We start from the raw sequence: 21,986 nt of genomic DNA, 5'->3' as shown, positions 1-21,986 counted from the left end.
TTTCCATAAGCCTCTCTCCATCGCCTTCCCTGATTGAGTCATTGATGTTGCGTAGTAACAGATTGAATGACAACAAAGCCTTTTGATAGTCCAGCCGCTTAGTCTCCCACTTTGATCTAAAATGGACAAAATTCCAAATTAAAAAGGCTATTTTTTATTCAAAATTATAAACAAAAGTTGACTACATAATATTTCAATCAGCATTCCATTTGTTATATATACAATTTTTATGTAGTTGAGATTAATGAAAGTTTAGAGAGCTTTTGAAGCATGAGCTAACCTGTCGTAGTTATGCTTCTTTTTTTCATGTTCGTTTCTTCCTTTGGCTTTCTTGTATCCTTTCTTTGAGCATTCTCCAGTTTTATTATTCTTGTAGCATAGATACATATGCAAAATGGGTACAGTTCCTTCTCGTGTTTCTTCTTTTTGAGCTCTCTGTAAACCATCACTGATACTGTGACTAATGATCTAAACAAACAAAAACAAACACATACAAAGTAAATGATAAGTACTAATGATAAACGATATTTTGAATTGAAGCCTTTACTGATTGATTTCAGAAAAACTTTTAAACTTTTTAAAACAAAACAAAAAGAAAAAACAAAAAAAAAAAAAAACTTTCAATTAAACGGTTATGAAATTCAAAATGTAGACAGTAATGACTGTAACGAAAATACTGATATATCATTCTGTTATGAATGTCAATTTGAATTAATAACTTATTCTTGAATGAAATAATCTTAAACCTTTTCAAAAAACTTTTAGATTTCAAGTTTCCAATAGAATTTCTTTGATTACTTTTAAAACCAGGGTTAGTCTGTCCAATTGGGAGAATACTTACTTAGTCAAAATTTCTTCAATGTTATTGTAAAGCTCTTTCCTTAGGGTCTTCAGAGTCTTTGATTTCTTGCGGAACTGGGTCGTCTGAAATTAGAATATTAATTGTATTTATATAAATTTGCAGTACAAATATTGTACACATATTGTAATTTTAATTCATCTAGGTATTTTCACGAATTTAGACTAAGTGTTTCCTGTCTAATTTTCAGGAAAATGTTGCTTTACAACTTTTGTTACTTTTTATTTACATACCATCTATATTTTTCATATCAAAATGAACCATAGCACAGGCAACGATTTGAGAATCCAGCTCCACATCTGAGAAATCTTTGTATGCATTAAAGGCTTTTTTTGGTCCTGATTTTGCATTTGTCATATTGGTTACATTCAATGACCACTGAGTGGTGCCATATTGGGAACCCGAACTTGACTTTTGAAATAGTGTTTCTTTGAGCTAGAAATATAAAAGAAAAGAGAGTTCAAGCTTTTTTTTAGCTCAATATAATGATAACTGTATCCTTGAATGAGTTTAAAATCTTAGAATTATAGTTTTACCTATTTTGGATTTTGAGCACTCAGTGCATACTTTGTTCACCCAAATTGAATTTAATATAACATGACAAGTTTAAATTTTTAGTTATGATCATAATTTTTGTTTTTAAGTTACATGAATGTAGTGTCTATACTTACTATGTAAAGAGTTCTTTTTAAATGCCAATGCTCAAATTTACTCCATACTCCTTGAAGCTTTTCAAAATCATTTCTTCCATCAAGAAAGCACCTCTGAGCTGAGTCACACCGTCCCTCTGTCTTTTGGTCTCCTCCCACTGCTATTTGTTTGATAACCTTAAAAATTGATACCATTAAATTAGAGTAATGATGATTCATAATGTTTGTGCAGCCCAAAATAGCCAGGTATTTTCTCTATGTAGTATACTAGTAAGTAAAGCCTTGTAACTCCTTAGCATTTTGGCAACTAAAATAGTAATAACATTTTATTTTCATTTTATTTTTTACCTCTATGGTACCATCTTCTAATGTCACTTGAGGAACATAGTTTTCTTGAATATGCTTTACAATGTCAATCATCATACCACTGGTACTCGTTTCATCTTTGAATATTAGTCCAAGAGGTACCTAAATTCGAAGGAAAAATCATTTGCATATTATAAAAGGTAGTCCAAAGTTATAACATAATATTGAAAATAGATGAAAATAATTTTTTTTTGATTTTAGTATTTTTGATAGTGGATTAAAAAGTGAATTAAAATTCCATATAAAAGTAATTTTTTACTTACAACTTCTGATTTTTGAGACATTTCTTGAGTATAAATATGTGGGATGTGCATACACACGTTTTTCTTGAATATCTTGAGAGCAGGGACATTTGCTACCAAAACTCTTGCAACTAAAATCTTATTGGATTCGAAAAGCGTCTTTTCAGTGTCTTCATTTGCGACAATAGTTGTTTTTGCTGTACTCTTCTGGTGATCTCTTAGCTGTAATACAAACAAAGAATTTTGTTAAAAAGACATAAAAATAGCAAAACGAGGTTTCTAACTATTGTAATTTTGGATTCAAAGCTCAAGCTTCTCATGTCCGAAAATAAAAACTGAAAATGAAAATTCTTCTACCTTCCATAGGATCTGTCCTGTGTTTAACACCCATATGATGAAACCAATGTATACTTTGATTGTGGTTATCCTTTGTTTGATGCCTTGTTATTTGCTCAAAATCAAGATTGTCTCCAACATCCTATTAGTATTAGATAGATGTTTTCATGAGTTCATATTGGATTTTTATTTTGTTTTATCCTAGAGATTTTTAGTTAGTCTAGGCTCGTGCTTTATTGTAAATATCTACTATATTATTAAGACAAAAATATTTTAGAAAAAAGCAATACAGTTGAGGTTGCTAAACTTACTAAATATCCTGGTGGTGTCGGGTGTGTCTTTCTGTACTCCTTGACGTGATCTTTATTCTTAGGATCTAACCCCTCTGCCTTCATCCCTTTGTATTCGTCCTCTTGAGCCTTTTTCCAAGCCAATACAACCTTATCGAAATCTTTTTGCCATTCCACCATTCACATCCACAGCAGTTCTGTAACAATTAGTGACTCCTAATTTGTTAAACCAACCAAATGCTCTCTTTTTAACACCAGCCGCAACAAACAGTTGATCATTTCGGCAATTAACAACATTTCTACGATTAGGATACCTGAGGTAAATAGGAGATGCAAAAATGAAAGTCATAGATCTACCTTAAGGGAACTAATTTTGGCGAATCTTTTTTCAATTCGCCAAAAATTCGCTAGTCTAGATCTAGACTACTAATTTAATAATGATTAATTCGAGAATGCTAACCCATAAATGAAACTGAAAAAGAGAGACGCCACTCCAGAAAGAGGAAAAAATTATTCAAACTCTCTCTCGCGCGTATTTTGTTTATGACAGACTTACTCTTTTTCGGCTTTTATCTTTGTGGCAGTATTAACCCTTATGGGAAATAAAAGAATTATGGTCTGGAAATCGAGACTACAAATTCGCCAAAATTAGTTCTCGCCAAAATAAGTTCCCTTAAGGTATGTAAAATTCAAATGATCTATGTAAAATTCCTTCTCTTAGTAGTACAAAATAGCAATTATAATTCAAGTAGTATATATTTACCTCTTTTTGAATATTGATGCATATATTCCTAAACGAATAGCTTTTTGCCTTGTCCTCTTTTCCATCCGCTACACCTAGGCTTCCCTTTAAGAGCAGTCGATAGAACTGGACATAGTTCGTCGATTTCGTCACACATTTCATTGTAGTTAAAATTCACTATTTTGTCGATGCTTGTATCTTTGATCGTTGACGATTTATCAATTTGTTTGATTTCATCGTAACACATTTGCTTGAAATCCTCTAAATCTCCCTGAAAATTAAGAGAAATACATGTTTTTTTTATAAGCATAACGTTTGTACTGAGACCTGAATTTTACTAAAAAATAAGCATAACATAAGCATATTTAGTGAGCTTTGGTTTTGAGGTGTGTCAGTAGATATTTTTGATTTTTATCAAATGATGAAAAAGAAGTCGCTCTATTTATTTGCTTGATTTATAACCTTCGTTAAAAAATAATATTCTCTACCCCTTAGTGAACAACACGTTTAAGGTCTTTAAGAACTTGAAAATTTTTGATAAAATCCAAGTTATGGCGACTGAAATTAGATTTTTGATTTTTACGACCCTTACCTTACAGGGATTTTTGAAGGTCCAAACAAGGCACCCTTAAGGGCGGCACATACCCGTATCCTTTCACTTGCCTAGATACCCCCCGGGCCCTTTGGACTTTGGAAGGTGAAAACCATATAAAATTTGCAGAAAAAATGTTTCATAACCCACTTACGTTAAAAAGAGGAGCTGGTGGGGAGACTTCTCTATCATTACGAATATCATTTCCTTGAGATTCCTCTCGTAAAACGTCAAACATTGGTCCTTCTGGCACGGTTTCAACATCCATAGGCTCAAATGGTTCTGCTTGGATCACTTCAACAGGCATGGGTTCTTCTTGTGGTAGTATTTCAGACATGACCTCTTCTGCTGATGGTGGTAGACCCAATTCAGAGCTTACTTTAAGGTTAATAAGAATCGAATCAGCTCTCTCCAAAGCCTTCAAATTAGTATGACATGTTTTACAAATTGAATCTGACTTTTCGCTGTCATGATTAAGGATAATGTTAAACTTTGCATATCTCGTCTGTATGGAATTTCCATCTTTGTCTCTTTTGAAGACGTTGTCTCTATGTTCATTTGAAAAAAAGTATTTTCAAATATGTCTAGCAAGCAGAATTTAATCATTTTCAGGCATTTTCAAGCTGATTTCAGTAGAAAGTTTTTTGAAGTTTTTAAACTGAAGAAAAATTAGCTGATTATAGTAAAAAGAATAGTTGTTACTTTAATTGGATTAGTTTACTTTGCACTTTTTGCTGCTCCTATTCAAATTATCTTTATAAATGAAACGAAAACATGAAAAAGGCTTCGGTGTGATTGTTTAAAAAGAAATATCCAATCAAATGAAGGTAAAGTGCATTCATCCAATCAAAAATGATTTTTTGAAAAAATAACGCTCACATCAAATTCACGCTTTTGTTTGAAAACTCAAGAAAAACTCTTAGAATCAAGGATTGAAACAAATAAATTCGCATACTCGGCAATGAGTTGATTTCTTCTGTTTTTGTGATGTTTTTGATGTTATTTCTGTTTTAGAAGACTTAGTTTTAGGCATTTTTTCTTCGTTCACTCACACCTCACACTTTTCACCACATTTTCTCACTCTTCAAAGTTGTAATTAGCTTTCACTTTCACTTTCGATCGAAAAATTTTTTTTTCCCCGCTCAAAAATTTGGGGGCGTTTAAAAAAAGAAGAATTAGTATAATTTCTTCTGTTTACAGAAATGATCAAGAAATTTGATATCATATGAGCAAAAATCCATAACAAATTTTCTTCTAGTTGAATATTTTATTGAAGTTTTTTAAATTGAAATACTTTCTGTTGAACGAAGTTCTCCGCCCTAACCGAAAAGTATACTTTGAGAATGGTTGGCAAAATCCCACTCTTACAATTATACATGGTCAGACTTCCAAAGTTCCATTTCTGGAGTTTAGAATACCTGGTAAAGAGAGTGAGGATGGCATGGGACTTATAAACAAACTTGAAATTGTGATTCGAGATGGTAGCTGAAAGAAGTGATACATGGGAAGAAAGGGAGTAGAGTTTAAAAAAGAGATACTCAGTGATTTGTTCCTGTTTTTCTGTGTTATTTGATGCGATTGATGGGCCTACTCAAAGATTAAGCGCGCGAATTTACTTGGAGAACGATTTGTAAGTGTTATCTTTCAATTATAATCATTTTTCAAAAGAAAAGCAAACTCTAAAACACTCAAAAACAGCTTTGTTTGCAGCTTTTTTATGAAATCTGCCACATTTTTTCATTTTTGTTTTTATTTCAATCCGCCATTTTTAAAGGGACCTGAGAGACTCTTCAAGCTGCATAATTATGCTAATTATTTTAAACATTCGAAAAATGGTGAATTCTGATTGGCTTTTTCTAATTATGCCATGGCTTTGACAGTTAGAGGGAAAATTTGAATTTGAAATTGTTGTGGACTTTCACCATGCTTCAAATTCCAAACTTCTGAAAATATGTTCTCATTTGGAAGAAGGATGGAATTTTAGCATGGAGATCCAGGCTAGGCCGATCGGTAGTTAAAAGTCACCCATCACATCAATCAAGCTCCTTCACCTGAACCCTGAAGCTGAAGACAGAAGAGATGAAAATAATTATAGTTAGAGTAAAATGAAATAAACACACGACCCATATGAATAAAAATAAGCCTGTGGAAAAAAAACATGGCCATATGATATCCACGAAACACATGGCCGAGAAAAAAACATTTTGTTTTGTGAGATGGAAATCCAATTTACAGATACAAAAAAGTCAATACAAAAAAAAAGTACTAATGTAACATTCCAAAGGTAGTTGAAACTATAAAGGTGAAAAAAATTGAAGATTTACCTTTCAATGGGCCATAATCAGTCCAAAAGTTAATGCATGCACCTCAAAAACCGAAGAGATTCGTTGGTTTTCAGGGCCATCTTTGTTGTTTTGAAAATGAAACGCAGAAAAAAAGACTGGGCCCAGACATCTGGAAGAAGCGGGAAAAAAGCAAAGGAGATAAAGTTTTGGTACTATTACTATTATTTGTACAAAAGTTGCAATTTTCATAAAAGATCTTACATTATAATACTCAAAACATAGATTATATTCTATTAAGATAAGTAATTTATGAAACAAATACTTCAAATAGTGCTAAACTAATTTTAACCCCATCCAACACGAAGCAAAGTCGATATGTCACCCTACGATTTTTTTTGAAAATTTCGTGCATATACAAATTTTTTACGCCACACGCCCAGATCTAGAGAAAGGATGCTACACTCCCTTTCGGGCGCTTCGCGCCCTCAAAACGGTCGTTCCGCAATTAAATTTTTCTTTAGTATTTTATCATTATATACTTACTCCTGGAGCCATATACCAAAAATTAGCATCCAAAAACATTCTACTGCTCACAATGGCTTTCCAAACATCAGTCACTTTTCTCAGAAATCAGTGTTTTTCCGTCCGTCATTTTGAATCAGTGTTTTTCTTCGAAAAGTGCTGACTCACCACCTGATCATAACATTACATCATTATATATCAACAGAAAGCTCTCTACTTTCTTCTTCTTCTATTTCGAACGATTACCAAGCAAGCCAATAAAAGATATGGCTTGAGAAAAACGTGTCTACAAATTGCGTAAATGTACGGCATTAGGAACTACGCTTTGGCAGTACCCCCCCCTTTCGCGTACGTACGCTTTTGAAATGATCCCCCCTCAAAATTTTTTTAGATCTTATCAAACAGTCTCTACAAAGGTAAATTAGTGGATTTTGAGAAACACTAAAATAAGTTCAACTTCTGTTTATCTTTGTTGATGATATAATCAGAAGATCTAACCAAACTTTGACTGAAATTTCGTTGTATTGAAAAATGTCAAAGCGTACGTACCTTTTCTACCTGACCTCCCCCTCCCCCGTGTACGCTTTCGTACGCTTTTGGTAGTACCCTCCCCCTCCCCCTCAGAGCGTACGTACTTTTTGAATGGTCCCGTACGGCACTCGGGGTCAAAAGGTTAAATCGGAGGCTGGTATTCTTATGACATTGTTCTTATAAATAAACAAGAGCCACAAAGATGTGGTTAAATATTTCCTCCAATAGCTCAGAGCATAGATTGTATTCGCAGTCGAACCCCACAGATTATCTTAAAGCCCCAACTTAGTAACTTAGATTTATTAAAGCCTTTATATTAAGCAATATCCGATGCAAAACAAAATATAACCATATTCCTGCTAAAATTTGTCGTTATTTCATAGACATGCTCACAGATGATATAAGTCTAAAAACTTGTTAAAAAATTGCATGCAAATGATAACCATTTTAACACAAAAATAAATGTATTTTATTCAACTAATATTGGTTTTTACCTTCATTAAGGAAATAAAATCTTAGATTTACAAGTTGATATTATTCTAAGACTCATCTGATTAAGAAAGTGCCAAAATATCTTGAGACTGTCTACTAAGGGACTAATATGGAAATATGGCAATATGAATTTGGGAGATATCGAAATATGTTGTACACATTAGTTTCAAATGAAAAACTTCCCTGTCATCAATATTTTAAACCACCATATTATACATTCACAAATAAAAAGTTGCTTAAAAATGGATCTCCTTCTTTACAGATTTAGATTTCCAGTGCATAACATCTGTTACATTAGTATTCATGTGATAATATACCAAATTGTCAACCTTGAAATTGTCCACATTTAGTTACAGTATTGTTAAATATTTACAACACTTTCCAGCAAACTTTTTTGTGAAATTTGTGTCTTGATAAACTAAACTCTATGAAATTTGTATCATTGATCGTTAAATCACATCTTGGAACAACAGAGTTCCTCTTTGTTCATATTCTCATTATGTGCAACATTATCATTACATCATTGCCAGCAAGTTACATTGTATTGTCAGCTTTAGAGGTCGTCAAACTTTGTTGAATTTGTAATCCTGGCACCTGAATGTGAAAGGAAAGAAAAATCCAAAATTTCATAATGAGAAAAAATCTCTTTACAGTAATCAATGCCAAATGTGTGGTTATTCGCTGAAATCTCTCAAAAAAAAGACTTTAAGAAAGTGAGACTCTGCTTGATGGTTTGAACTATGTTTGCCATGCATATATACTGAGCCATTAAAGAAGTTTACGGGAACGTACAAAAAGGACCACAGGGTACGTACAATAAGGTACACTGGGAACATACAATAAGGTTCACGGGGAAAATACAATAAGGTTCACGGGGAACATACAATAAGGTACACGAGGAACGTACAATAAGGTACACTGGGACCGTACAATAAGGTTCACGGGGAACATACAATAAGGTTCACAGGGAACATACAATAAAGTACACTGGGAACGTACAATAAGGTACACTGGGAACGTAAAATAAGGTACACTGGGAACATACAATAAGGTACACAGGAACATAAAATAAGGTTCACGGGGAACGTACAATAAGGTACAAGGGGAACGTACAATAAGGTACAAGGGGGACGTACAATAAGGTACAAGGGGAACGTACAATAAGGTACACAGGGAACGTACAATAAGGTATATACACGGGGAACATACAATAAGGTACTGGGGAACGTACAATAAGGTACATGGGGTACGTACAATAATGTATACGGGGAACGGCACAATAAGATACACTGGAACGTACAATAAGGTACAAGGGGAGCGTACAAAAAGGTACCCAGGAACACACAAAAAGGACCAACAGAGAGCGTACAAAAGGTACCCTGAAAGCATTCAAAAAGGACCATGGGTAGTGTACAAAAAGGACCACCACACAAAACGTACCAAAGGATCCCAGAGAGCGCACAAAAGATACAAGGGAGGGGAGCATACAAAAAGGTAAACAGGGAGTAAAAGAGCATCTATTATGATCTAGCTTTCTTTTGAGCATCTGGCATCAAGGCTAAAAATGGGGCACTGAGAAGAGTGCAAGCTTTTCCAAGTTTTGACCATTAATATCTAGACAATATATACATGATGGAAACCAGAAAGAAATTTATGCTCACCTTCTTCTCAAGATAGGAATGGGTTGGATTTCCATGTGTTTCAGCTTCTTTCTCTTCTTCTCCTTATGGGAAGAACAATAAATTCAGCACACACGAGAGAAACTCAGGCAGTCCTCTGAGCTTTACACACAATCATTTGTTATATTTAGTTTTTTCCCCGCTAAATCTTAGCGACGATTTTTAGTCACGTGACTGAAGAGCCTTTACATAATGTGCAGCACGAATAAAGAAAACATTAACATCGAAAATGGAAAAGGAAACGGAAAAAGGCCGTTTTAACAAATATTCCCCTATAGTAGGGAAATATTTAAAAAGTGTGTATTTAGATTTGGAGAATACTGGAAATACGAAGGGCTTAGTAGTGATTTAAAACGAGTTTTAATTACAGTTGTAAATCAAAATTTGGCGATGACGAATCATCTTCGCAACCTTCCCTAACTTTGCATCAACTGAAATATTATTGGTAACCCAGCAGGCACACAACGTTGTTTCAACGTTTATCTAACGTTCACAACGTCCATATAAAGTTAGATGAACGTTGAAACAACGTTGTGTGCCAGCTGGGTATGCTAGGATCTTTAGAAAGGTCTTCTAAGGTCTTTACTTTAAAGGAACATTAAAGTAGTAAAATGTAAACATTGCGCGAACCACGTGTCATTAAAGAGAACAATTAAAATCACGTGTCCAAAACAAACCTTGTAAAACAATTGAACAATCAAAATTAGCCAATATTTGTTTTGATTTTTATTTTGACATGTGACATTTGTTTTGATTTTATATCCGCTGCATACAGTTTGTTTACTAATTTCTACTGGTACTGGTACTGTGATGCCCCTCTAAAAGGATATTTGATTGATTCTATTTTTAATTCCAGGCTGTTACGTCACTATCAAAGACAAGAAAAGTGGTGCTGTGAACTCGTTTAAAGATTTCGAGCTCGTTTACCTAAACTCCGTTTTACCAAACCAAGTGCAATCGTATCATTTCCAAATATGGAATTGTGATAATGAGAGCGTCAGTTTTTGGAGTAATGTGGAGAACTCGTTCGTCGAAAAATATTTTACATTGGAACAAGATAACTCTATTTTAGTAAGTATCTTATCTCAGTATCTTAATTTATAATAGCCAGTACTTTCTTTATAGTTTCACTGTGCTCAGCGAATTTGACATGTGTCAGATTATTCTTTCTCCAAACTTCAAAATATCTCCATTTTTTGCAAAATCATTTACATATCACACTGGTGTTGACCAAGGAGATGTTGACCTTTCAACCTGAAAAATCTAAACAGCTATTTGTAGAACCAAGTGTAACAAAACTATCTAAAGCAAATTCCAAAACCAACGGGGGGATTTTCTGTCACTAATTAGATGATGAATTATTTGCTCATCTTTTTCAGAGAACAAGAAATTTATCCATATGGCAAGGACACGCAATCAGAATCATTTTCGATTTCAACGATGCTGGTCAACCTAATCAATGTCTCTTCATTAAAGTCCCTGGAACACTTGTTTGTGAGTAAAACCTCCGTGGACTTTTTCCTTATTTATAATTTCTCAATCAGTACTGCGTTTCAATTTTGTTCTAAAGCAACCGTATTGCAGTTGTAGAGCATCCGGCTACGGTGCGCAAGGTTGTGGGTTTAACCCCCAGCCGGGTCATACCAAAGATTCCCAAAATGGGACTTGACGCCTCTCTGCTCTGATGCTCAGCAATTAAGAGAAGGATCAAGTGTAAGTGGAGCAATCCTGGGAGATCGAAAAAGGAATCTTCAGGTCGCCCGCGACTGCGATTGCAGACTTACTTAACTATAGTTCTAGAATCAAATTCTAACGTATTGACTCTGCATAAACCACACACTTTAAAAGGCTTATATAATGGTTACCTCTCGCTAGATGATGGTTTTCCAATTTCGAATGGCTGGTCAAAAGACACTTACTGTAGTCACTCATTTACTCTCACTAACAGACCCAGCGGTGATTAAAGATATTGACGCATCAAAAGCCAGCGACGTTTTCGTACCTCCCTCTGTCTTCATTCAACCGTCTTCATCATCAGCAACGTCTCTTGATCCAACCACGACGACAACAAGTATTACCAGCGACGTTTTCGTACCTCCCTCCGTTTTCATTCAGCCGTCTTCATCATTAGCAACGTCTCTTGATCCAACCACGACGACAACAAGTATTACCAGCGACGTTTTCGTACCTCCCTCCGTTTTCATTCAGCCGTCCTCATCATTGGCCACGTATTTTAATTATACAATTATACCAACAACTTCGTTCCGTAATACAACCAGTCCGACAGAAGAACCACCCGTAGTGAATAATGCCCCGGTTATCGCAGGGGTCACGACTTCGTTAGCTTTCTTGTTGGTATTTTCGGCAGCTCTCTTCTACGTTCTGAGAAAAAAGTAAGTATCAGGACGTTACTGTTATCAAATTAGTAGATACTCCAATATTGATGAAACATAGCTATAGAAAGCTAGACTTCTCAATGTCAAAAAGGCTAAATGTTCAGGTGACTCAATTTTGGTCACCTCCTCATAATCCTAATCAAAATCTTTGTTATTTCTTTTCAGGTTAAAGAAGAGACAGACCGGTGAGTAATTTTTTCATTTATAAATACATATAAGTCACAAACTGTTTATGGTCTTACACGATTTCCAAATGGTGCATATCACGTCTATCTGTTTCTGCTTCATAGTCTTATGTTCCTATCATGTTGTAAAGTGTTTGTAGCCTTACCCTTCCCACTATCACAGTCCTTCCAGACGATCTTTTTTATCGCCTCAAGAAGAAAAAAAACTTTTTATTCTACAAATTGTAGTTTCATGCCACATCTTTAGGCAACAAAAAGCTTCTTATAATCTATCGTTTTATGCTTCATAGTCCTTCCAGACGATCAATTGGTATTGGATGAAACCCATTCAACCTCATCTTCAATAACAAATAAGAGCCTCTCTTCCGCTCATGAAGTCGAAAACGACGCTGATGAGAAAAAAGAGCCAGTACAAACAGATTATGTGATGGAGTTTAAAGGAGTTGACGAATATGATTGAGTGCTTATAATACTGGTGCATTGGAGCGATGTCATGATTATATGACGTCGAGGATTCAGACCGACGTTAATGCAGTTCACTCTCGCTAATTCGAACTGGAACAGGGAAATCTTATTTGTTCGAATAACAGAGAGTTTCGAATCATAGAAAGCATTTTAAGAGGGTTTCTCCCTGACGGAAATTGACTTATAGAAAGATTCAAATAATGGGAGTACGAATAAGCGAGAGCTTATACTCTAGTCTCCATTTGGAAAGAATGTTTATTTGTGAACATTTATAAAACTCTTTTTGGACACGTCTCAATGAAGTCATGTGTTATTTAAAACTTGCTAACTTATTCTTTGGAGATGATTGTCAAAAAATGGAATAACTTTTAAGGAGGTTGAAAAGTTGTTATTGGAAAACTTTACCTTTGTGGTAATGCAAACAGAAGGTTCTCTTTGTTGCTGGGATCAAAACATTAAAGAAATGCTGGAATAGCCATCTGAAAATATTTTGTTGCGGTAATAAGCTCAGTATACTGATGATGAAACTAAATGGTCGAAAAAGGATCAAGTTGGTGTTCATAGAATGTCGGTGAAGACCACGATAAACAGTTGCATGTTGAAAAAATATGTCTTCAGAAAAATGCTCAAGAGAATCAATTCAATTAGATTTTTACTTTACTTCATTTTTGTTCCATACCTAAGAATCGGGGTTGTTACTTCGGACAAAAAGGAGTACAGGGATGTTTCCCACCGGTCAGGGTACCTTTTTTCATTCCCATGACTCCCAGGTAGGGTTGCAAAATCGCCAAAATAGAAAAATTGGGAAAAGTATCAATAGTTTGGAAATAAGTGGAAAATTATGAAAACATTTTGGAATTTCAGTCCTATTCAAGGTAATTTGTTTGGCAAATTTTGGCAAAATCTTTACAGAAAACGAATCCCACATATAGGGTTTTTGAGATGGGAAATATCCTTTGTGTGGGACATGTTAAGAGTTGCTTTCCATACACACATGATGTCACCCACTGTTTATGCGATCGCTTGCCATCCGTATCGTGTGACGTTAAGAAGATACTGGACAGGATCACACTCTCTTTAATGCAAACAAGAAGCCCAGAGGGCGTGAAGGCCCAGCGAATAAAAATATGAACTGAAAAAGACTTGAGTAGCAGATGGGGTTTGAACCTGGAGTCGCTAATAAAAGCCAAAGGCGCCTTAGACCATTCGGCTATCTCTTATTTGCAATAACGTGAAAATAGTTCATAGTATTTAATCGTATATACAGAGATGTTTTTTCCCTAACATGTGAACAACTGAACTGTTCACATGATAGAGAAATGTAAAAACAACTTTTTTTAAAAGAACATCTTCCTAAAGAGAAGAAGGTTTGTTAAGGTTATTTCTGTCTAAATCACATTGTTTTTGTTAAAACGTACTACATCTGTTATATTCTTATAGTTTAAATAGTTCATTGTATTTTCTCCTTTTATGTTTTTAACCAATAAAGACGTTTGCAATTGTTTTTTGACTTGACACCGGCAGAATGCTAATGAAAGGCCCAGTACGCTAAAGCTAGCTGGGCCAATAAACCAAGAGACACCCTCGAAGAGTCTGCTCTTACTACTCTTACATTGCTATACTAAGAAAGATATGTGGCATCATATTACAATACAGGGGAAAGAGAAAATGCAATCAATCGGTCATTCGAAACCATTAACATGTGATAAGTATCATTTTCCAAACACGCACTTCGATCATTTTTGTCACGCAGACAGGCATGTGATTTTAAGTACCAAATTACTGAATACCACAACCTGGTACCATTTTGTACAACAACTTTGTTTTGTAGGATAACGTCAAAAATGAAAGTTATAACGAGCTGAAATAGGACGTTTATTTTGTAAGTTTCTTTGATTTCTTTCTAATTACTATCAGCCAAACCTAATCCCCCTTCCCCCTACAACTAAGCACAGAAAGGTATTGTATTTTAATATTGAAACCCCAGGGGGGTTACTAGGTTTTTGAGAGGTGACCAAGCCAAATATCGAAAATCGACCCTTTGAGAGACAAAAGTTTGATTATTTTGGGACCCTTTGAGAGACTTTTTCCTAAATTTTGGTCGAGTTTTTCCAAATTTTGGTTTGATTTTCACCAAATTTTGGTCAAAGTTTCTTGAAATCGTGACCCTTTGAGAGGAAATTTTTGATTTTCGTGATTTTGAGACCCTTTCAGAGACCAACTTATGAATTTGTACCCCTTTGACAGACTTTTGAAGAATGAAAAAAGGTACCCTTATCGCTCGCAAATACCCGGCACCCCCCCGGATTGAATAATATCGTCCCCGGTGGGGAATTAACCCCGAACTTTCACAGGAAAAAATTTTCGATTTCCAAGGTATGAAATTCGATATTTTTGGGTTTGAAATTTTGGTTTTATAATTGAAGGTTTGAAATTTGAGCGATTACCTTCAGCTGATTTGGAAAACGTAAATCACCCATAGGTTTTGTAGAATAAACAAATGCCCTTGAAAAATCAAGTGAAAAAAACCCATGTAGAAATGACAATTTTCCAAGGCTGGTTGGAAAACTTTTTGGGTGGGAAATTTTTATTTTCCAAACAGTTTGGGAATTGAAAAAAAGGTCAAAAATCAATGTGAAAATACATATTTTTGTAAATTTGATACCTTGGGTTGAAAAACTAGACTTTTTGGGTCGGAAATTTGTGTTTCTCCCAAACAGTTTTGAAAACGTTAAAAATCCATGTGGATATTCCATTTTTTTATGAAATTGAAGAAACTCTTTCGATTGGAAAACTAGACTTTTTGGGTTGGAAATTTTTGTTTCTCCAAACAGTTTGGAAAACGTTAAAAATCCATGTGGAAATTACATTTTTGTGAAATTGAAACTCTTTCGATTGGAAAACTAGATTTTTTGGGCTGGAAACTTTTGTTTCTCCAAACGTTAAAAATCCATGTGGAAGTTACGTTTTTGTAACCATTTTCTGCGCATGTCCTTTGAAAAAACCACAAGCAATTTTTCGCTTAAAACTGTTTTGATGTATAGCTAACCTAGATACTAGGCTATAATGAGAGCAGTCAAGCTGTAAGTTTCCGCCAGGTGAGGCGTCTCTTCGGAGCTGCCTCGGTCAATCGCAGTGAGTTCGCACAGTGAAGCCCAGGGTACTTGTGTCATGGTTTCAAATGGTGCCCTGCTGAGCTGTGTGAGTGATATAAGATCAACCACGTATCTGTGCGAACAATAACGAGAGATTGACCGGGAGCCATCGAACCTACAATCATGGTCGTAATATTTGAGAAAAAATGGAAATCCACCGGGAAGTTTTGAAACCACAATCGATTTGTAAGTGCTCTAAAGTAGGTTTGAAGGGTAGAGTTTTAACTCTGAGTTTTAACACTAGACTTAAGGGGAGCTTAGGACCTTAGGATCTGAGGATCCAAAAGTTCAAAAATAGTCCAATAAGGCTCAGAATATAGCCTGGAAGTCTGTCAACCCCTCCCAAATTGAAATATTCGATTAAGTTAAAGAGATAGCCCAAAATCGACTTTCTCGCCAGAACTTTAAATCTTGAAAAACGTTAAAATAACCGGAATTCTCATTCTATTTTGACCATGATTGTAGCTTAGCGAGTGAGTGTTCACAAAAGCAAAAACCTTGTTTAAGATCTCTTTTTCCACATCTCTGCCATCACTTTTTGGATTTTAGCTTTTTTCAACCTAGATTTTCGAAAATTCCAACCTTGTTTACTTTGGATTTTGGCTTTTTTCAACCTGGATTTTTGAAAATTCCAAGCCATGGAAAATGCAAAATTTCCAACCTTGGAGAATGTCCCACATTTCCAGGTTGGATTTTCCATTGGATTTTATCTTTTTTCCAACTAAGAAAACTTGAAATTTCCAACCTTGCAAATCGAAAATTTTTTCCTGTGTTTTGTCCCCACTGAAAATAATCAAATAAACCAAACCTCACTGCATAATATTATGCTATTTTTTCCAATCCCCACTGAACTTTTTGACTTGAAAACAAAAGAATTTAAATCCCCAGCCATATAAAAATAAAATAACATCGATCCCCATCGACTTTCAGTCCGTTATTTCTATCCCCACTGGCTAAAAAAATCCTATCGGGTCTGCGAGAAGGGGGTGTAACAACTCAAAAACAACTGTTGTTAATGTGTGTGTGAAAAGGTAATGGAAGTAATATTGATATAGTGTATATAGTCTGGACGAATTGTTGATTGGTGGGGCTTGTTTGTTGTTGGATCCCATGAAAGCGAGCGTAGACAGGGCTTTGGTGTAAACAGTTCCAATCTTCATGTCTTACTCAATCAAGCTGGTTTCTACCAGCTCCTATATATCAACATTTATCTTTGGAACCTAGCAATAAATGTGTGTCTGTTTTATTTTCAACGTACCTGTAGAAACAAGGTCCCTTATCCTTTGCACTTTAGTACTGTTTACTTTTGGAAGTTTTTAAACAAATTTAACCAGCTTGTCTTCATTTCAAACACAGTGTGAGGTTGTATAGGCGTAAAGGAGTTTTTACAGTGATCGAAAAAACAAAAAGTTTTGTATAAAAACTAGAATGTGTTAGCGGCATAAAGGGGAAAAATAAATGTATAACTTCAGCTTGTAAATTGGGCTCAATTGGATAAAATATACCGTGGCTGATTTTAGCCATTTCAATTTGTGCTTTCTCGGCCGGACATCCCAAACTTTCGGACGTATTATGCAGGTTATGGTGGATTTCGAAACTCTTGACCGAAAGTTTGGGATGTCCTACTCTCGGCCGGCAGTCCGAAACTAACGGCCGGTAATTAGAAACTCTCGGCCGGATGTCAGATTACCGGCCGAGAAAGAAGGCACAACTGAAATGGCTAAATCCAGCCACGGTAGATATATTCCTTTTTCTTTGTTTTCTATTACAAATTACACTATTTATACGGGCTTGAAAGTAAAAGTTCAAAAGTTCAACTTGGCAGCCGAAATGGCTGCCATAACCCCGAAAGCGTCTATGCTCGAAAGTCACTCCAAGTTTTTTCACATTTCTCTAAGTTACGTAATTTCCGCCATTATGGAAAACAATATTTGAATTGCATAAGAATTCTCCTCTTCAAAATCTAAAATCGAAGGTTTTATTCCATAATGGCGGAAATTACGTAACTTAGAGAAATCTGGTATCTGCTCCAATTTTTTTCAAGTTAATATTTGAGAATGATCTTTTCGTTTTTGAATTTGAATTAAAGGTCTGTGACGAGACTTGAAATGCAAAATGTGTAAATCATCCCCTTTAACTAAGTGCCAGGCCCTTTCTATCTAAGATTTTTTTAGAAAATCGAATAGTTCAAACTTTAAACAATTATATCTCCGAAACTAGAAGGAGTTAAAAATCTCGCCAAAAATGTCGCTGAGAAAACTAATTTGCGAATTTTTTTTCTGACTGACCATGAAGTACAACCCCATTTCTACGAATAATGATTCACTCATTCCAAAAATAATGATTTCTAACTCAAACTGAGCATTACAGGAAGGCTTCTTATCCATAATTTTTATGTATTTTCTCCAGAGAGAAAATGGAAGTTGATGTCAACGCTTCAAATTTTATGAAAGATATTCTACCATATTTGGATGAGCTTGATGATGTCATCGTCACTGATGTTAATGGTGAAAGAATCCTTTATCCATGTTGTCCACCAAAAAAAACTGAATATGGTTGGTACTGTAAAGAGGTACAATAGGTTTCCTTTCACCTTTTATTCATTGTTTGTTGAATTTCTACTGCTCTAATGACTACAACTGATACAAGAGTGTGGTGTGTGATATTCCAGGCATCGGATTCCTCACTACAGTCCGGCCTTGTGATGAAATCCGTTCTCCCAGTGTCGTTTCGAATGTCAAGGTATACACCATGACTCGGGAGCTCGCATCTGTAGAGTTGCAATCCCTGGTAGCACAGTGATTCCTAACTCCCTCGTGGGTAGGACCCATTCTGAGATATCGGAGGGCTTATCTCATATCTCTCTGTTAATTTAAAAATTTCTTCTCAAAAGATTTTCTTTGTCGAATGTCACAACTTTCAAAATGCTCTATTTGCACGCCAAAGAGTGGTTGTCTACATTAAGGGTTGTAGATCTTATAGATGATGTTTTCGATTGGTTGGAATATAGTTTTAAACCAATAGCAATTAAAGTTGAAACATTTTGCTATCTTTTTCCACTTTTAGAGGACAACCACTGATGACATTGGGAGAAGAAAGAAAAGTGGTACTGGGGAAAACGTGGTTTATTTTGTAGATGCTAACGAACGTATCAATCTCGTACGGAATACGTTGGAACGTTTTGCTTTGGTTTTACCAATGGGTAAGTCCTTAGTAGACTCTCGCTAATTCGAATTCTCAAGGAGGAAAACATTTTGTTCGAATTACAGAGGGTTCGAATAAAAGAAAGTCACGATAATTCTGATTGCGAATTTTTTTGACAAGAAAATTACAATTAGAGAAAGAAAATTACCATCTTTACAGATATTCTACTTTTCAGGAAAAATTTCGGCAACGGGGCCATTCTTAACAAATTAACCAAAACAGTCTTGTAATTTAGTTAATAAATTTTTATATTGCACGAAAAACGCAAATTTTTGAAATACTACATTTTGGATTCAAAATCAAAAAGCTTCGAAAAATGCCTGTCAGCCCTCTAAAAATCGAATGAGTGAGAGAAAATTGCTGAAGGGACGAAGAAAATTTTTCTAACTATAGAAAGTTTCGAATTACTTAAGTTCGAATTGTAGAAAGTGTTTTATAAGAGTTTGTTAAGCAAAATTGAGGGTGACTAAGGATTTGTTCGAATTATAGAAAGATTCGAATTATAGAAGTTGGAATTGTAAAAAGTGTTTTATGACTGAGAGTTTGTTTTAAGAAAAAATTGAGGGTGACTAAGGATTTGTTCAGATTCTAGAAGTTCGAATTCTAGAAGTTCGAATTATAGAAGTTCGAATTATAGAAGTTTGAATTCTAGAATTTCGAATTATAGAAGTTTGAATTCTAGAATTTCGAATTATAGAAGTTCGAATTATAGAAGTTCGAATTATTGAAGTTCGAATTAGTGAGAGTCTACTGTCGAGGGGTAAATCACTAAAAATTAGGTGTACGAGATTTTGATTTATTTTTGATTTTTGATTTCTTTTTGATTTCTTTTTGATTTTTGATTTTTTTTTGATTTCTTTTTGATTTTTGATTTCTTTTTGATTTCCTTTTGATTGATTTCTTTTTTTTTTGCTTTTTGATTTTTTTGATTTTTTGATTTTTTTTTTTTTGATTTTTTTTTGATTTTTGATTTTTTTTTTTTGATTTTCATTTTGATTTCTTTTTGATTTCTTTTTGATTTTTTTTTGATTTCTGATTTCTTTTTGATTTCTTTTTGATTTTTGATTTCTTTTTGATTTCTTTTTGATTTCTGATTTCTTTTTGATTTCTTTTTGATTTTTGATTTCTTTTTGATTTCCTTTTGATTTCTGATTTCTTTTTGATTTCTTTTGATTCTTGATTTCTTTTGATTTTTTTGATTTTTTTTTTTTTTGATTTTTTTGATTTTTTTTTATTTTTTTTATTTTCATTTTGATTTCTTTTTCTGATTTCTTTTGATTTCTCTTTGATTTCTTTTGATTTCTTTTTTTTTGATTTTTTTGATTTCTTTTTGATTTTTTTGATTTTTTGATTTCTTTTTTTTTGATTTTGATTTTCTTTTTGATTTCCTTTTGATTTCTGATTTCTTTTTGATTTATTTTTGATTTCTGATTTCTTTTTGATTTCTTTTTGATTTCTCAAAAAGGTGTACGTGATTTTTTTCAGTGATTTACCCCTCGTCTACTGTAATAGCTGAGAATTCCAATTCCATAAATTTCAACTTTAAAACTTTTTTGTCACGGTTTCGAACGAGATACTGGAAGTATTCTTGAATTTTTGTGCCTTTTTTCATTACGGTTCATTCCAATTAGTCTTTTTCGTAATTATTCGGTTAAACTATTAGGTTATCAGTATATGTCACACCTGTGAGCGAAAAACTCCCATTGGGTACATAATTAATTAAACTAATTCCTATCTAATCAGAAAGATTATAAGAAAAATGGCTTTTTAAATTTTACCCTTGCGGTGAATAGCACTCGGCTTCACGAACCCACTTAGGGATTAAAATTTTGCTCCATACCTAGAAAACACCCGTCTTAGGATGCTTGTATGAGCCCCCCCCCCCCAGTGAACCCAAAATTCACGCATTCACGCAAGCTTTTCTAGAAATTCACGCAAGCTTTTCTAGAAATTCACGCAAGCTTTTCTAGAAATTCACGCTAAGTCGATTTGTCGGGAAATCAGGGAAAAAAAACCGGGGAAATATCGTCGGGGAAAAGTCGGAGAAACTGGCTCAATGTCGGGTAAAGGGAAAATTCACGTATTCACGCAAAAAACAAGGCAGATTCAAGCATTCACGCAATCGCGAAGTTCACGCAAGTTTTTTTCAATTCAGGTATTCACGCAATTTTTTTCCGATTTTTACGCATTCACGCAACCAAAAAATCCCATTCACGCATTCACGCAAACTGCTGGATTGTATTTACAATTTCTTCCTTTTAGACCATGTTTACATTTCCCTCTTATAGAAATTTGCTGTTCAGATGCATCTTTAGCTTCATCTGACTCTCTTCTCTTGGTTGTTTTTCTGTTGGGGTAGATTTATTGGTTGTGTTTTCTAAACTGAATTGTTAATTTACTCTCATTGTCATTTTGGAACTTCCTTTTCATGAATTCAGTTCTATCAACAAATTTTTTTTCATCATTTTAGTCTTAGAGGAATAGTACGTCGAGGGGACTAATTTACCATTCTGTCTTCATTTTCACTTTAATCCAGGTCATCATCGTCATTGTAGTCATTCTCATCAAATATCTGTTGTGTTTTGCTCTTTGGTTTTTAGAGGAAAACTTTTCCTTGGCAGTTAAGACAGAGAAAGAAAATCCCTGGAATGTTGAAAAGTCTTCTTTTGACTTCTTCATTCTTATTGATGAGATTCATTTTCTTCAGAAGTCTGAGGTAACAGAACTTGTGTGGATTTCTTGTCCACAAATTGAGCAATATATGAAGGCATGATCCTGAGACAGATCCGTCATAATTGTTGGACTAGATCATCTTTATTTTCGTTATCGATTGAGTGTCTTGAGAAAATTCCATTCTCACTGGTTTGTTCAATTTGCTGTTCAACAATTTTCCTTTTTGATTTTTTCTGGATTAAATGTTTTGATTTAATTCTTATTTTGCAGATTTAGTGCCTCAGAGCTGTTCAGGATAGTTTTAGTCAAAATTCTTGGAACG

The 21,986-nt window shown here is 34.5% G+C and overlaps 4 protein-coding genes across 4 annotated transcripts in view; 2 read left to right on the top strand and 2 right to left on the bottom strand.

Moving 5' to 3' along the window:
- Window positions 1-862: 862 nt before the first annotated feature.
- On the bottom strand, window positions 863-1,929 carry LOC136812967 (uncharacterized). Its single transcript, XM_067069473.1, has 4 exons — window positions 1,858-1,929; window positions 1,531-1,686; window positions 1,093-1,294; window positions 863-924 (listed from the first exon to the last, which is right to left on the bottom strand). Exons 1-4 carry the CDS (start codon window positions 1,927-1,929, stop codon window positions 863-865), a joined length of 492 nt encoding a protein of 163 aa, XP_066925574.1.
- A 965-nt stretch (window positions 1,930-2,894) lies between these two features.
- On the bottom strand, window positions 2,895-4,440 carry LOC136812966 (uncharacterized). Its single transcript, XM_067069472.1, has 3 exons — window positions 4,232-4,440; window positions 3,581-3,756; window positions 2,895-3,057 (listed from the first exon to the last, which is right to left on the bottom strand). Exons 1-3 carry the CDS (start codon window positions 4,412-4,414, stop codon window positions 2,895-2,897), a joined length of 522 nt encoding a protein of 173 aa, XP_066925573.1. The 5' UTR covers window positions 4,415-4,440.
- Window positions 4,441-9,815: 5,375 nt separating this feature from the next.
- On the top strand, window positions 9,816-13,147 carry LOC136812965 (uncharacterized). Its single transcript, XM_067069471.1, has 6 exons — window positions 9,816-9,882; window positions 10,443-10,657; window positions 10,966-11,080; window positions 11,535-11,979; window positions 12,148-12,167; window positions 12,458-13,147. The coding sequence occupies exons 1-6, from the start codon at window positions 9,816-9,818 to the stop codon at window positions 12,625-12,627; spliced, it is 1,032 nt and encodes a 343-aa protein (XP_066925572.1). The 3' UTR covers window positions 12,628-13,147.
- Window positions 13,148-14,454: 1,307 nt separating this feature from the next.
- Window positions 14,455-21,986, top strand: part of LOC136813074 (uncharacterized) — a 48,391-nt gene continuing 40,859 nt past the window's right edge. Inside the window, exons 1-3 of the mRNA XM_067069601.1 lie at window positions 14,455-14,514; window positions 18,197-18,359; window positions 18,854-18,989. Coding sequence (XP_066925702.1) covers window positions 18,204-18,359; window positions 18,854-18,989 — 292 coding nt within the window. The 5' untranslated portion in view covers window positions 14,455-14,514; window positions 18,197-18,203. The remainder of the gene's footprint in view (window positions 14,515-18,196; window positions 18,360-18,853; window positions 18,990-21,986) is intronic.

Source organism: Clytia hemisphaerica, unplaced genomic scaffold (assembly GCF_902728285.1).
Source record: "Clytia hemisphaerica strain Z4C2 unplaced genomic scaffold, Clytia hemisphaerica genome assembly, whole genome shotgun sequence".
NCBI lineage: Eukaryota > Metazoa > Cnidaria > Hydrozoa > Leptothecata > Clytiidae > Clytia > Clytia hemisphaerica.
Note: the sequence above shows the minus strand (reverse complement) of the source record. Positions and strands in the feature narration are given on the sequence as shown.

Coding starts and splice junctions, on each gene's coding strand:
- LOC136812967 (XM_067069473.1), bottom strand. CDS start 1,929: ATGATTGACATTGTAAAGCATATTCAAGAAAACTATGTTCCTCAAGTG. Junction 1,687..1,857: donor TAGAAGATGGTACCATAGAG/GTAAAAAATAAA, acceptor TCAATTTTTAAG/GTTATCAAACAAATAGCAGT. Junction 925..1,092: donor TGATATGAAAAATATAGATG/GTATGTAAATAA, acceptor TTCTAATTTCAG/ACGACCCAGTTCCGCAAGAA.
- LOC136812966 (XM_067069472.1), bottom strand. CDS start 4,414: ATGTCTGAAATACTACCACAAGAAGAACCCATGCCTGTTGAAGTGATC. Junction 3,757..4,231: donor CACCAGCTCCTCTTTTTAAC/GTAAGTGGGTTA, acceptor CTTAATTTTCAG/GGAGATTTAGAGGATTTCAA. Junction 3,058..3,580: donor GCTCTTAAAGGGAAGCCTAG/GTGTAGCGGATG, acceptor TATTTACCTCAG/GTATCCTAATCGTAGAAATG.
- LOC136812965 (XM_067069471.1), top strand. CDS start 9,816: ATGGAAAAGGAAACGGAAAAAGGCCGTTTTAACAAATATTCCCCTATA. Junction 9,883..10,442: donor AGTAGGGAAATATTTAAAAA/GTGTGTATTTAG, acceptor TTTTAATTCCAG/GCTGTTACGTCACTATCAAA. Junction 11,081..11,534: donor AGTCCCTGGAACACTTGTTT/GTGAGTAAAACC, acceptor TCTCACTAACAG/ACCCAGCGGTGATTAAAGAT.